At 41.3% G+C, this 13,925-nt stretch overlaps 5 protein-coding genes and 1 long non-coding RNA gene across 11 annotated transcripts in view; 1 reads left to right on the top strand and 5 right to left on the bottom strand.

The window, feature by feature from the left end:
- Positions 1-13,925, bottom strand: part of gng8 (guanine nucleotide binding protein (G protein), gamma 8) — a 757,718-nt gene that overhangs the window by 364,937 nt on the left and 378,856 nt on the right. The gene's annotated exons all lie outside the window — the stretch shown is intronic.
- fam76b (family with sequence similarity 76 member B) lies at positions 363-4,094 on the bottom strand. 2 transcript variants are annotated; one of them, XM_037269038.1, is made up of 10 exons: positions 3,602-4,094; positions 2,921-2,985; positions 2,793-2,847; positions 2,537-2,692; positions 2,291-2,457; positions 2,156-2,206; positions 1,973-2,050; positions 1,757-1,892; positions 1,575-1,676; positions 363-1,187 (listed from the first exon to the last, which is right to left on the bottom strand). In XM_037269038.1, exons 1-10 carry the CDS (start codon positions 3,686-3,688, stop codon positions 1,098-1,100), a joined length of 987 nt encoding a protein of 328 aa, XP_037124933.1. In that variant the 5' UTR covers positions 3,689-4,094; the 3' UTR covers positions 363-1,097. The 2 variants fall into 2 exon arrangements, with proteins under 2 accessions (XP_037124933.1, XP_037124934.1); XM_037269039.1 differs by having other exon boundaries at positions 1,757-1,889.
- mtmr2 (myotubularin related protein 2) lies at positions 4,358-8,588 on the bottom strand. 2 transcript variants are annotated; one of them, XM_037269003.1, is made up of 16 exons: positions 8,336-8,588; positions 7,949-8,033; positions 7,865-7,888; positions 7,724-7,790; positions 7,561-7,655; positions 7,381-7,485; positions 7,143-7,247; positions 6,994-7,077; positions 6,775-6,924; positions 6,499-6,687; positions 6,247-6,432; positions 5,924-6,130; positions 5,761-5,853; positions 5,583-5,696; positions 5,305-5,481; positions 4,358-5,225 (listed from the first exon to the last, which is right to left on the bottom strand). In XM_037269003.1, the coding sequence occupies exons 1-16, from the start codon at positions 8,413-8,415 to the stop codon at positions 5,061-5,063; spliced, it is 1,926 nt and encodes a 641-aa protein (XP_037124898.1). In that variant the 5' UTR covers positions 8,416-8,588; the 3' UTR covers positions 4,358-5,060. The 2 variants fall into 2 exon arrangements, with proteins under 2 accessions (XP_037124898.1, XP_037124899.1); XM_037269004.1 differs by having other exon boundaries at positions 7,724-7,787.
- LOC119133365 lies at positions 8,030-8,798 on the top strand. The gene is made up of 2 exons (XR_005100113.1): positions 8,030-8,209; positions 8,302-8,798. It is a non-coding gene; the product is annotated as an uncharacterized LOC119133365 (long non-coding RNA).
- On the bottom strand, positions 8,679-10,416 carry cwc15 (CWC15 spliceosome associated protein homolog). Of its 3 annotated transcripts, none has more exons than XM_037269070.1 (7): positions 10,352-10,416; positions 9,873-10,014; positions 9,655-9,767; positions 9,489-9,589; positions 9,297-9,407; positions 9,037-9,209; positions 8,679-8,954 (listed from the first exon to the last, which is right to left on the bottom strand). In XM_037269070.1, exons 2-7 carry the CDS (start codon positions 10,001-10,003, stop codon positions 8,825-8,827), a joined length of 759 nt encoding a protein of 252 aa, XP_037124965.1. In that variant the 5' UTR covers positions 10,004-10,014; positions 10,352-10,416; the 3' UTR covers positions 8,679-8,824. The 3 variants fall into 3 exon arrangements, with proteins under 3 accessions (XP_037124965.1, XP_037124964.1, XP_037124966.1); XM_037269069.1 differs by having other exon boundaries at positions 9,873-10,017; positions 10,352-10,412; XM_037269071.1 differs by having other exon boundaries at positions 9,873-10,017; positions 10,348-10,406.
- Positions 10,632-13,867, bottom strand: LOC119133328 (tigger transposable element-derived protein 6-like). 2 transcript variants are annotated; one of them, XM_037269023.1, is made up of 2 exons: positions 12,871-13,867; positions 10,632-12,588 (listed from the first exon to the last, which is right to left on the bottom strand). In XM_037269023.1, exon 2 carries the CDS (start codon positions 12,559-12,561, stop codon positions 11,290-11,292), a length of 1,272 nt encoding a protein of 423 aa, XP_037124918.1. In that variant the 5' UTR covers positions 12,562-12,588; positions 12,871-13,867; the 3' UTR covers positions 10,632-11,289. The 2 variants fall into 2 exon arrangements, with proteins under 2 accessions (XP_037124918.1, XP_037124917.1); XM_037269022.1 differs by having other exon boundaries at positions 10,632-12,565.

Here is a 13,925-nt window from a genome sequence, read left to right as displayed (position 1 = left end):
AATTATTTCCGGTGTAACCAAACCAAAATTCCAACCCATAGGGGGCGATGCGGCTCATGTCTCGCGTTTGAAAATAGGACGACAGACGAGAAGAAGACTACCGATACGTGATCTTATATTGCCCCTATGTGGCCAAATCCGGGACATCAGAAGGAGCAACTGTCTAATTGCATTCGATTATCATGGATGTATGTTTTTGTTTTTATAATGTATGTGAAGTATTTGTGTGTGTTTTTTTTTTTAAATCCAAACTCACTTGGATAGGCTGAGCTGTCCCATGACTGTCAACCATTATTTTGTGTTTCTAATATTAAAATCATGTCAACAGTAATTGGAAAATAAAACGCTTAGAGATTAAAACAGATAAGAGAGAGGGCAGTTTAGCCAGTTTTAATTGCTTTTAAAACACTTGGTCTGGGGGGAAAAAAATACAAAAGTGTTCTGTGACAGTACAGTATGAAACCAGCCCGATGAAACGTGAAGGGAGTGTTTTCTTTAAAAAGCATCCAATATAAATCATAATTACAACTGGCCTCACCATACACAAACTGTACTCGCTAAAACAGATACAAGCAAGAGTTAAAATATACAACGGCTGGTCACACTCCATGTTTGCATACATTGTAAAGTTGCACAGTCTCTCCATTCAGGAGAACTTATCCCCTGCAATCATTTAGAAAAATATAATGTCCCAAATGTGGGATATTCTTGTAGTATGTTGTGTGCGGAAATCCAGACCAAAAAAGGTAAGAAATACAGTTGAATAAATAAAAAAAGTAGAGCGTAACACCCATTAAAAAAATCCGGCGGATTTTGTTTGATCTCTTTTGTTTCACCTGGCAGTGGTAGTGAATGAAGGTTCCGTCCCTCATCCAAGATGCATTCTACAGTCCAAAAAAAAGGTCACCTAAAAATATCTAAAATATGTTGGTGTTTTGGAGAGAGATTTTGTTTGTTCTTTGTTTCCACGTGATGACACGTTTTCTGGTTCGACCAACAAAGAAGCGTTTGTTGTTGATGGCGAAGAGGAAACATGGACTTTCACAGTTTTGAAAGTGAAGTTACTCTTGCGTTGGCAACCGAGGGTCAGCAAATTGTTAGGGCAGCAGCAGTGAACTTCCTGTCCGATCAAACTTTTTACCTTTGGACAGCGCGGCCACTTGTTTCATCAGCTCTCGGTTCTTTGCCTGAAGAAACCAATGGAATATTTACATTTAAAATGACCTTTGAAAAATCGCATTCAATACATTTTACCTGTCAAAATATGGTCAATAAACTACTTCTTTCAACATAGAAGTTGTTTGATACAACATCAAAAGACTATTTTTGCTTTATGACACTTAAAGCGACACTTGTTGCTTGATACACTGATGTCAGTGTATGCTGCTGTATTGATGCCACAAGCAGCGGCTTTGTTGAAGAAAAACCTGCACATCTACAATTAGTGTCCTGGTGAGTTGTGCTTTTAATCATTTCTTTTCATGCTTGTCCGATGGAATCATCGATTAATCGACTTCACTTCATATTATCAGTCACCATTTGTCCGCTGTAGTCGCTGACAATATGACCATTACCTGCTGCTGTTCCATCGACTCCTTGTGTGCTTTCTCCATTTGGTTCATCTTGACTCTCATGTTGGACTCTTGGTACTGAAAGTCGGCTTTCAGCTCCGTTAGCTGAAGCCAAAATTGACAGGCAGTTATGTAAACATACAAGCGGGCAACAAAGAGTGCTACTGCTTCCACTGCTAGCCAACCTTTCGTTCCTTGTCGAGGATGGTCTGGTCCCGTTGTTGTAGGAGTCTCTTTAGCGACATCACCTCTTCTTTCAGTTGGCTGATAAGAATGAAGTTGTCAGTTCCTCCTGAATCCATGGACTGGGTGATGGAACTGCTGTTTAAGGGACAGAGCGGTTAGAAGAGCCGTCGGACACGAGGGGGAAATTTTGCACACACAAAAAAAACAAATCATACCTGTCACCATTTGATGGCTTCAACTCCAGTTTTGGTTTCTTCTTTGGAGTCTCTTTTTGGATTGAAGATGATTTATGGCTGTGGAAAGTAAATGATGATCAAAAAAAGTGTAGGGCCTGTGTGTCCATTAATGTAGCGTTGGCTTGATACTCTTGGGACCTTCAAAAAACTGGAAAGCTTTACCTCTGCTTCCACAATCCTTGCTCCTGCTCAGGACTCAAGCTCCCACTCAGTCTGCCAAAACACAAACGGGTTTAGGACTGCAGGGAGAAAAAAAAAAATCTAGCATAATCGGGGTGACACTTTCCGTGTACGTACTTGTGGTGAGAGCCGCTGTGTCTTTGTTGGTGATGTTGCTGCCTTGAGTCTTTCTCGTTCAGGGATGAAGAGTTAGAGGAGCCAAAACCTTTCCTCTGCTCCTTGGTTTTCTGCAGAACACGCCGATAGGACAGTGTGCAGAGCCAGCACAGCAGTTTTCCATCCACCTTCGGGACAAGATGGACTCATAAGACACAATCACTTTAATCCGGAACATTTATTCTGGCGCGTGTGCTCGGTTGACACCTTTCTCCTGCCTTCCTCCTTGCGGTCAAAGGCACACTGCTGTTTGCACTGCTCGCAGGTTTGAGGCGGCCCGTATTTTTTTTCTGAGTTTGTACAACGCTGGCACTTTGTCCCAATAAACGCTGCAATAATGTTACAGTATTGACATGGTTTGGGCTGCAATGAGAAAGATGATGGAAAAAGTCTGAACTTATGATACACGGAATTGAATATTCATAAAGTGCAATTGGAGAGTGGAATAAAGGTTGAAACTTACTGTTCCAAACTGTTTGACGTTCTGGGCACATTTCTTGCAAATAGTGTTGGTTTTACTGTGGGGGGGAAAAAACCATTCAAAAAAGCACAGTATAATTGCATTATGAAGCCTGTGAATCGATGCGTTACCTTTCCTGCTGAAACTCGGATCTGCAGTAGGTGCACTTCACTATTGGGTGTGCGATGCGACACTCCTAAGAAAAAACAACCGTGAAAATATTTTCACATGTTCAGACACTTGGAATGAAATTTTACAGCAACGCTCTTTACTGGTAGCCCTTAGTTTTGCTCAGAAGCCAAGAAATAGCTCTTTGTTTAAAAAAAAAAAAAAAAAAAAAAGTGACTCATGGATTGGTGGGTGCAGAGGAAAACTATTTTGTAACTTTTTCTTTTAGACCAGAGAAGTGTTTCTTTTTACATAAGAAAAATCTCTCACCAGCGAACAAGAATATCACAAAATAAGTCATTTGTAGTAAAATAATTTTCGGACCGTTTAAATGAATTTGAATGTCTCGGAAAGACTATGTACCACAGCAGCAAATGGGGATGCAGGTTTGCCTTACTGGTGTTCCTGAATCTTTACTAATCTTGTCAATGCAAACAAGCATATTGAGATTTGTTGTACTACAAATAACAATGAATGTTGACACTGTAATTCGGTGTTGAATAATTTGTTGCATGTTGGCCTGTGTTATTACTACTACATATATATGGAGTGTCCTTTTATTGTAAGATAATTGTTTTGCTGCTTCTGCAGACTGTTATGATAGTAACAACAAAAAATAAAAACAACCACACACACTCCCAAACCTTGCACAGCTGCTGGCCTTGCGACAGCTCCTCGAACGGGTACCGCTGGTTACACTTTGTACAGGCGTACAGAGCCGACGTTGCCATTCTCGTCCAACTATTGTCACCAATTTAAATGAGCTAAAGCAGTTTAGAGGTATAGTGACCGGATTAAGGGTGCTATTTTCTAAACTGACACTGGCTAACTGGAAGTAAGAATACGCGCACAATGTGATGGCAACTACACATACCTCGCTAAAGCTAGCTAGCAAAGCTAAACACTGAAGGAGCCGAAGAACAATAAACTCTATAAATGTGATCTATGTCCGCTCGGCCGCCACGTGACCAGACTGGATTAAGTCGATTAATATTAACCTTGGGGAGTAAAAAAGATTTTTAAAAAGGAATCTGGAAATTGTGATAAGTTTCCAGTGTTCTCGCAAATGGTTTTTCCTGTTTTTCCATCTCTCTTTTCATATCGAAGCCGTCGTCCTCATGTCAGCGGATGTGGTTGATGACGTCACAAAAGACAGGAAGGACGACCTATGGAAAGTCTGCGAGATTCGCTTTTTCAAATACAGCCAATCGCATTCCCGAAATATGAGACGCGCCTCTTCTATTGAAAGAAAAAGAATCAATGGACTTATCAAAATGTTACCAATGTAAGAAAATTTAAGTATTGTGAAGTAATAAAACATTTTTTTATATCAAATGACAATTATTTTAAGATTAGACTGTTTGTGCTATGTAAAAAATGAAACCTGAACAGGGATATGCTAGTGTTTTTGAAATATTTGCAATTTATTATGGGAGAAAGGCACAACATAAGGCAACAAACCTGAGATTATCATCACTAATCTCCTTCGGGTTTCACTATCATTAGCAATGGTCAAAGGTTAAAATATACTTGACATATAGTTCATAGTTAATACTTTTAGGTAATTTAGGCACAGAATCTTTCAGATTAGTTGAACTGGATGTTGCTGCAAATTATTATCTGTATTACACACTGCTAATATACTGGCAACTCCATGATTATAAAGCATGTTGGCAGCTACTTTTAAAAAACAGAATTGCCCCATATTACAATTATGAGTAATTGAATGAGCAGAGCCTGTTTGAAACTGAAATAAAAATTGATTACAAAACAATAAATAATGTTGACCATGTCAACAAAGAGGAATGGTGCACACAATCAAGCCAATATTTGGTCGCAAAAAGAACAGGTTTGAAAAACAATTCCAACAAAAGTGGAATTTTGATGCTCAATTAATCGTTAGCCAGAGAACAACTTTACACTAGCTTCAACTGTATTGTTTTCAAAATAGATGTTCTCATGTAGTGCGTGGGGCATAGTTATAAAACCAGGGTAACATTTTAGGAGAACAAAACCTAAAAGTACTGTCTGGAAACTACTTCTCGCCAAGAAGCCTTGCAAGACTGACAATGTACACCAGCCTCCAATAGGAAAGAAGTACGGTCAAACAAAGGTCTGTACTGGGGTGATGGACCGCGTTGGTGAGCCCGCCCGCTCCGAAGAAGAGGACGCCGAGCGATTAGTCACTTCTCGCTGCAGCTCGTCCACTCTCTTCTGCAGCTCGGCACGCTTTGCCAGCAGCTCCTTGTGGCGCTGATGAACAGGTTCCTGTAGTGAACAGGTGAAGTATCCAAGGGTTCTACTTTGGCACACCCGAGTCAGGTCTTAAATAGCTTGCGACTCTTACCTGAGGCCTCATACGAGGGTTCCAACGTATGTAGTAGCCCACCCAGAGCTCTAGGTGGCGTAAACTGACGACAGGGAACAGCACATGATTGGAGAAGTTGACGTACAAAGGATTGGTGAACTCCTCCAGCTGGCTGTTGATGTACGACCACAAGGACACTGTCCTCTTAGGAATCTCCTGTAAAACACGTGAAATGTTCAGCTCTGACTGATAATTTTATGATGACATGCGGAGGTGGCTAAAGTACTCTGGGAAGATTTCATGAAAAGCGCACGTACTTCCTTCACTCTCTGCTGTTCGCTATTACACAGGAATGTCCCGAACAAGCAGCTGTACAGATGGTCCAAGATGGTCACCAGGAAGTATTCATTGAACTCAAAAGCTGCAGGAAACTAAAGCAGACGGTTTCTGTGTTACTCCTAAGAGTCATTCAAAAAACAGATTATAACGGCTCACCTGACGAGTCAATTGCCACACACAGTCGACAAACTGAATAAAAACGGGCGAGCGATCCGCGTCCGTGTGGTTCTTATCGCCATGGCCGATACGCTGAAAGGCGAGTCGGGAATTTAGAGCGTGTTGTAGTGTGAGGACAACTAGAGCACGCGGCGAATATTACCAGCTGGAAACGGTGGCCGAAGCTCAGCCATTCTTTCTCCAGCAGCACCTGGAATCCGCGAATGGTTCGGTAGTAAGCGTCCAGCATGAGCATGGCCAGCGAGGTGAGCTGCGCCGTGCGGTCCCAGCCGTCGCTGCAGTGCACCACCACCGACGTTTTGCCGGACTCCACCTTGTCTGCGATGCGCAGCGCTCCTGCCAGGATCAACTACGAAACGCACAGACGTTCAAAATACAACATATAAAAAGTCTACGCACCCCTTGCTCAAATTCAGTTTTTACGACCAATCCCTTATTCCCACCGGTTGCATCATTTTGTCTCACCTTGATGTGCTCAAGCCAGTGAGTGGACTCCAGATTTGAAAGCCAGTGCGAATCCTCGATGTTGGGGTAGACAATATCCTTCAGCTTGCGGAGTGACTCTCTCATCACATGGATGTTGTGAATATCCAAGAACACCAACTCAGCGTTTTGATAAGCGTCCTCACTTTCATATCCACCACCTTTCATCTGAGGTTCAAAAAAACAAGTTTTTTTGGACATTCATATTTACGCGGCTAACGCTTCAGCACAAACCTTGTTAGCAGCAGCATTCACACTCGGTCTAGCATCAAAAATGAAGAGTTTATGCGACTGTGCGTTGGCATCCATGATTGCCTGCAGGTATTTTTCATCCTCTTTACTCCGTTTCCCGTTCACTCCAACCATAGGCTGGCTGCAACGTGTCACCGTTGCCTGGCTCTCTGGATGGATCCAGGACAGCACCTACCAAAAGAGTAGAGTGGAATAGAAGAGAATTAAAAAAAAAAAAAAACACTACACCAAGGATGCTGAAGCAGAATGTTTACTCACAGGTATCCTTCCCTTTGCCCGAAAGGCGGCTATTCTCTTTAGCTCCTCATCTGGAATGTTGACCGGAACAGCCATCGTTGACGGGTAGGTGTCACACAGTTCGTAGTGATCGTTGACCTTTGTAATCCTCCAACTTTCATTGGGAATGCCCTATATATAGGCACGCAACGTTAGAAGATGTCTCTCACCATTTACGAAAGCCCGGGTTTTCAACTGCACCTGTCTTTTGTATTCCGACACTGCGTCGTACACCTTCCATCCATTCTCAGGAAACACTTGTCCGTATTGAAAGGCAAATATTTGCTGTGAAGGAATCTATCAGTTGCTGCGTGGCTGACAAGCGGCAACATGGTTGAGAACTCACTTACCAGTCCATTGGAGACAGGAAACGCGAATTTCATCAACACTTCGAAAATAGACTTCCTGAGAGTGTCGTCCAATTGTTTGTGAGCAAATCGCAGATTGCGCATATCCTGTGTGGAGCAACCACAAGACTCAATCGCAGTATACAAACACTGATCAAGATCAATCTCCACAAAAAAATTAATAATAATAAGCCAACACAACATATCAAGTCTTTTGTTGATCATGTTTGTGCTGACACACCTTGCAGACAAGGCCATAGGACACATCGCCGCGGCTTGACGCACTGCCGATCTTCTCCACCCGACTCACAACCCCAAGAGGCAGATCAAGCACAAAAGAAGGCTCCTAAAAATTGGTAGAGGAACAGAGTCATTGTTTTGTCCAGAGCTTGTTTGTGGCGAAACATGATTGAAACCGTACCCTGTCCATGCATTTGAAGAAGAGCCTATAGTTGCTAACGGTCAGTATTCCACGTACAGCTCCGGTGAAAGGACAGAAATAGGTGATGTCTTGTGCTGTAAAATGAAATCAGGATAAAATCACTAAAGTGAGTACAACGGAAGTGCACGATAAAAACTCATACCCATATCTTGCACAACTTCATTTGGAAGCAATTGTGGTTCCTCTTTATCAGAATCTCGTAAAACCTGCTAAAGAAAAAAGACAATTAGGAATGGGGAAGACGTGTTGAAGTAATTACACAAGATTAATTTAGGGCTTCTACCTTTGCATGAATTTTGGCCTTGACCTAAAATAGAAAAGAGTTTGCATGATTTATGACATTGACTCCATTTTGTTTCATACAAACCCTGATTTCTGGGGAGAACTCCGCTGAGGTAGCCGTCTCAGACAACATGGCAGAGGAAGGTTTAACCTGGGCCGAACGCTCAGAACTGTTAAGAAAGAATAGTTTTTTTTCACATTGCAGCCACTCTGAAATGATGCTTCGCTACTTTTGTTATATGAAGTCATGGATGAAGAGTGAGGGAGTAACAGCTGATAACAAAAACAGTCCTGTGGGCGCTGGCCAGACCTCGTTATCTGCTGCAAATTCCGATTTATAAATTATGTAAGCATTCCATATTCTCCTTCAGACAAATTTTTGAAAGCAAATGTAAGCTTCAGTTGAATAGAATTTACATAGAATAATATTTTCCTTAGTTTCAAAACTTTTAGCTAGCATAACCAAAGCTACCTTGATAATGAATCAACACTCGGATGTCGAGAAGAGGATTGCTTCGAGCCCAAACTGTCCATACTTCCACTCTTCTCCATGTTGTTCTGTTCTCTTTTGTTGGATGAAGATCGTTGGCTGCAGTGGAGTTGCAAGTATATCTAATCCTCCACTAGTCTGACAGTATTAAAACCAGCAACAAACGGAAGCTGCCATGTTTTCCCAGCAGCCTCACTCGCTCTAAAAGGGAAAAATAGATATACAGTGCCCTCTGGCGGACAAAATAAGACTTGCAGCCTTTCGTGAAAACAAGTTCTTTAAAAATAATAAATGTATATAAAAACATGTTCACGAAGCTTAATTGTATGTTTTACGATCTTTAATTATGGCGCTCACATTTATATACATGATTAAAGAAATTTTATTTCAATGACAACAGATCATCCTCGCTACAGAGGGTAACTACTGTAAACTAAAAAAAAAAGAAATCACAGGAATACACTTCACAGTCTACTTGACATATTTTTCCATAAATTTCTTGTGAAACTCAGAGCGCAGCGTATCATTGATGAAGCGTTTCTCTTTGCGTGCTTTGTCCAATCCTTTTGCGCAGTTCTTAAACACCACATCATCATCCCACCTGGATAGAAATTATTCGATCAGTTGTTGAAGGTAAGCATTAATTGTAGAAAAAAAAAAAACATGGCACATGTCTGCATTACCTTCTCTTGACCTTGAATGTGTTCTGAGCCTGAGCGATTTGTTGTTGTTGCTGCTGCTGCTGTTGTTGTTGTTGTTGCTGCTGCTGCTGCTGTCCTGCCAAATTAATCAATGGATTGCCACTTAATATATTCTCCATTCGGATCCTCTCCTCCTCTGCTTTTTGCTCCCGGTCCTAAGATGGAGAAATATGCAAATGCAGATCTAAAAACATGAAATCGAACTAGAGCATTCAAATATTTTTTGTAAATTGATAGTCGACCCTGCGTTCTTGATCTTCAGCTCGCTCTTTCTTAATCTTCTCCAGTTCTGCGAGAAGTGCTGCGGTGTCATCATCATCGCTATCGTCCTCAGAGTTGTCATCGTCGTCATCCTTTTCACAAATAAACACAATTGTGACTGAAGCGGCTTTGTGCGCATGCTGTCAGTCTTGAGGGATGAGTGCGGTACATACCTCGGTAAGGGGATCGTCCGCATCGAGATTAGCTGCTGGAATTTGATCCAGTCTGGGTCTCTTTGAAGACGAGGAGGATGAAGAAGAGGATGTGGTGTGCTCTGGACAATCAAGAATGAATTATAAACCAGTGTAAGACAGAGTGCCAAGGGTAAACTTTACTAACCTCTTGGTCCCCTCTCTCTTGTCTTTTCACGCACAGCTACACGCTCCCTCTCCTCCAACTCCCTGCGGAAGTCACGGGCACGCACCTCCTCAGGAGCATCCTGAGTTGGCTGCCTAACAGACAGAACACACAACAGAAGATTTGAAAAAGTGTATTTCCTGTAAGCACTTGTAGATGAGTATATAAAATATGCTGCTTGAGTATATTTATTTACTGACCTATACTTGATCTTTGTGTGACCGGGAAGATCTCGACTTGAATATTGCTTTGACAGTGCACTCAAATCTCCTTCTCCTTTTCCTCGCCCTCCTCTGGCGGGTTCAAATGTTGGTCTTGCAGCAGTAGTCATCGTGGACGGCTCTGCTTTACACGGCAATTGAACGACAATAAATGACACAGAATTGACTGAATCTCAAGAGTTTCGTAATAGAACAGCACTGACACAATTGTGATTCGAAATCAAGTCATGAAAAAATATAATCATGCCATAAAGGATTTATGGCTACATTACTACTGACTATCACAGACGTTTGCTAGCTTGTAATGCTAACGACGCACCCAAAGTTGAACAACGCTATTTCACAGAATGGAAAGAAAATCCCATACAAACAACAAAAAATAAAACATGTTTATCAATGAAGTCTGCTTTCGAAACGCTAGCAACTAGTAATAGAAATAAAGCAGCAGTCTTACTTACAACAATCCAACCGCACTGTAGAAAGGATGAGCTTCCGCAACAAATACGTCACTTCCGGCAAAAGCTTAGTCACATGTACGCAAGTGACAATTTCTTTTGTTAAATAAACACTGCACGAGTTTAAATTTTAAATTGTAGTCTTTAATCTGTAATCATATTCAGTATAAACCCAGGTAATTTGTTTTTTATTTTACTTACATTTACATTAAATTAAGTTATTTCACCCTTATGTTCTTGCTATGACTAAGCTCTATGGGTGTAAAGTGAAATATAAATTTTAATTCAAGAGTGACAACATAATTTAATCCATTTTTATTTTGTCAGTGTGAAACTGCATTCAAATAACTGAGGAAGTTCAAGAACAAATTCAACAATGTCAGTACGATGATGATATTGGATCTATTGAGAGATCAGTAAAAAACTTTTTTTGTTTTTGTTTTTTTGTTTTTTTTTACAAATGCTAACATAGCATTGTCAGCAAATTTTCTCATGTCAGTAAATACATAAATTGCATTCTGGAACATGCATGTCATCAGTGCAAATAGCAGCTTCCATTTTCTGATAATCATCCAGTACAGAGCTGCAACAAACAATTATTTTAATAATTGATTGATTTGTCGAATTATGTGTTTCAAATGGACAGTGAGAAAATGTACAAAGATAAATTAATGATGATTTGGTCACTGGTTTGGTCTGTGACATGTCAGAAAAATGCTTAAATATTATTGACAGATTTTCAAATTAAAAGCAAATTTGATTAAACACAAAGAAAATCAGTCTCCTTTCATGGAGAACTACAATTTACTTTACTGAAACTGAAATTCCATGGATTTGGACAATTAAGCAAAAAAAAAACAATTGAATCAAAAATAATAATTGTTTGTTGATGAATCATTGCACTTCTAATCTGTTGTTCATTTATATTTGTAAATAACAGATCAATGTCCAGCCGCAGCAAGACCTCCAACATGCTCTCCTGATGCTTCAGGGTCCACGTTGTGCGATGATGTCATCAAAAGGTCGCCATTACATTGAAAGTGGCTCACGGGGTATATGCCGCACTTCCTAAAACTTTCCTGAACTATCCTGATACCCTCATCTTCTTTAGCCACCAGATACGCCTCTTTGAACACGCCCGAGAAGTCTTTCTTGCTGACTGTAAAGAGAGTCGCATTCGTGGGGTGCATCTGATCTAAGAGCGCGGCGAACCGCCGCTTGACAAGCGGAAATAGGCCCGCGTCGAGCGGCTGCAGGATGTGAGAGCAATGAGGTGGCAGGCACACAAGGACGACGCCTTCCTTACGGGCAGCCTCCACCACTTCCAGGTTCACGGGTGACTTGTGGCCGTCGAAAATGATCAGCAGAGGCCGCTCTTTAGGAGCATACGGCAAGAAGTGTCTGAGGAACCACTTCTTGAAAAGTTCCGAAGTGGCGCATCCCGAATCCGACCACCCGTAGAGGGCGTCTGACGGTCCTTGCGTCTTGTAACACACGCCTCCTGGGTAGGATTTGGAGTAGACGATAAATGGAGGGATATCCTTCCCTGCTGCGTTGAAGCAAGCCAGGACTGAGATGTAGTCCTTGGAGCCCGGCGTTGACTTGCAATCTAAACTGGCAGCTTTGGAGAGAACCGCCTTCTTCCGAGCCAGCTGAAAACCCATCTCGTTGCAATTCCAGATGCGGTGAGGCTTGTCCCCAAGCGTGTGAGCTTCCACCACAGAGCTCAGGAGGTGAAAAAAATGATCCAATGTTTCCTTCCTCACATGAACCATCCGACCACGGATAATACTGTCTGCTGGCTGAATCGTAATATTCTTTTCTTGACGCCTCCTAAAGTTGAGCCACCAGGTTTGACCCAATTTCGAAAAGGCCACCCGTCTGTGTTGACGCTTGTAAATGGAAGACGCAAATGATACCAGCTGCTGCTTTGTGAGCGGGAATCCGTGCTTGGACATGTATAAGGAGAACTCCACCAACAGTTCCTCGTCAGAAGATGTTATAAGCTGAGCAGGCCCACTACGACTTCCTGGTGTCACCCGTCCGCTGACCCGGTCCCCTAGTGAGGATTTGGGGACTCCAAACTCCTTGGCTGCCTTTCTCACAGTGCACCTCCCTGACTTGACCTCGATTAGTGCATGCTCCATGGCTTCCTCTGTCCATTTCTTTTTCTTCTTCCTTCCAATTTTGTCAAGATGATTTCTTGAAGGCATGCTTCTAGGATGGAGTAAAATACACAGCTGATGATTGAATTATTTTCCACCACAAAAACAGAGAGAGAGGAGATGTTTGTCACAATCCATGGTTTCTATCTACAATAACAATACTGTAACCTATATGTAAAAAAAACAAGAATGTCAACTCTGGATAGGAACCGGAATGCATGACAAGAAGTAATAATGTAGAATGCATTTGTCTCGATTTACAAAACATCTATCTCGATGCATGTATATTTATTTATTAAAATTCAAATATGAGCAACTATTAAAATTTATAAAATATAAAATATTGAAATGACTTACTGATGCTTTGGAATCAGTCGATATGGAGAAAATTATTGTACATCAGCCCCCACTTGATGGCTTAAACGTAATTACTGCACATAAAATTACAAGAGACCCAAAAGACAATGATTTCGTAGTTTATAATGAAAAATAAAATAAACCACATAAAAATGACCACTGATGCTTCCGCAGCCGTAAAGTTAGTTACCGACAAAAAAACAAAACAAAAACAAATGAGTAGAAAAGAAGGTAGAATTTCCTGTTTCCCTGTCAAGGTTCTTCTAACCTGGAAGTGGATCAACGGCCTTTCAAAATAAAAGTATAGCGTTTCAAAATAAAGGTCGATCGTTTCCGGCTGCAAAATCGCTGAAATTCAAAATTCAATTTGTCATATTCCCAGTAATTAAAAACAGAAGAAATGAACAATGAGCAGTTGCTTAAAGAGGGTATCGTTTTTTAAAAAATGCATATTTATGAGTAAATAATGTGACAGGCCGCCTACACAAAAACAAGTGGAACTAGATGAACCCAAAAATAAGGACAAATGTGTCGACCAGTCTATTATAAAACCCTGTGAGGATGCTTCAAATTCCTATCAAGTCATACAAGATGGAGAAACAAAGGAACACCCAGAGGCACAATCTCAGCCGCTGAGCAACCAGTTTCTGTCTTTGCTTCCGAAGACAACAAAGAAACTGCTGATACGGCCCATCACCAATCGCATTAAGAACACAAAGTGAAAACAGCTCAGTGGGAGATCAACCGGTTGCCCACACAACTTTAGAGAAGGATGATGTCGATGCACCAGCTCAGCACCATAATGTAGAATGCGATGATGGCGGTCCTGGTGACGATGTTCACGATGGTCCCATTGTAACGTTAATGAAGAAAACAAGCACGAGTAGCCTGACAATACAAACATGTGCCTTATTTTCCACACATTATTGTGCAAAAGTCCAGAGGCCATCCCTCTTGTTGCTCCTGCTCAGTTGTGCACTTCATGACAAGGTTGACTTTAATATACAAAAACTATATCCTCATGATCTAAAACTTCAGTTACCATACGAATTCCC

Source organism: Syngnathus acus, chromosome 14 (genome assembly GCF_901709675.1).
Source record: "Syngnathus acus chromosome 14, fSynAcu1.2, whole genome shotgun sequence".
NCBI classification, from domain to species: domain Eukaryota; kingdom Metazoa; phylum Chordata; class Actinopteri; order Syngnathiformes; family Syngnathidae; genus Syngnathus; species Syngnathus acus.
Note: the sequence above shows the minus strand (reverse complement) of the source record. Positions and strands in the feature narration are given on the sequence as shown.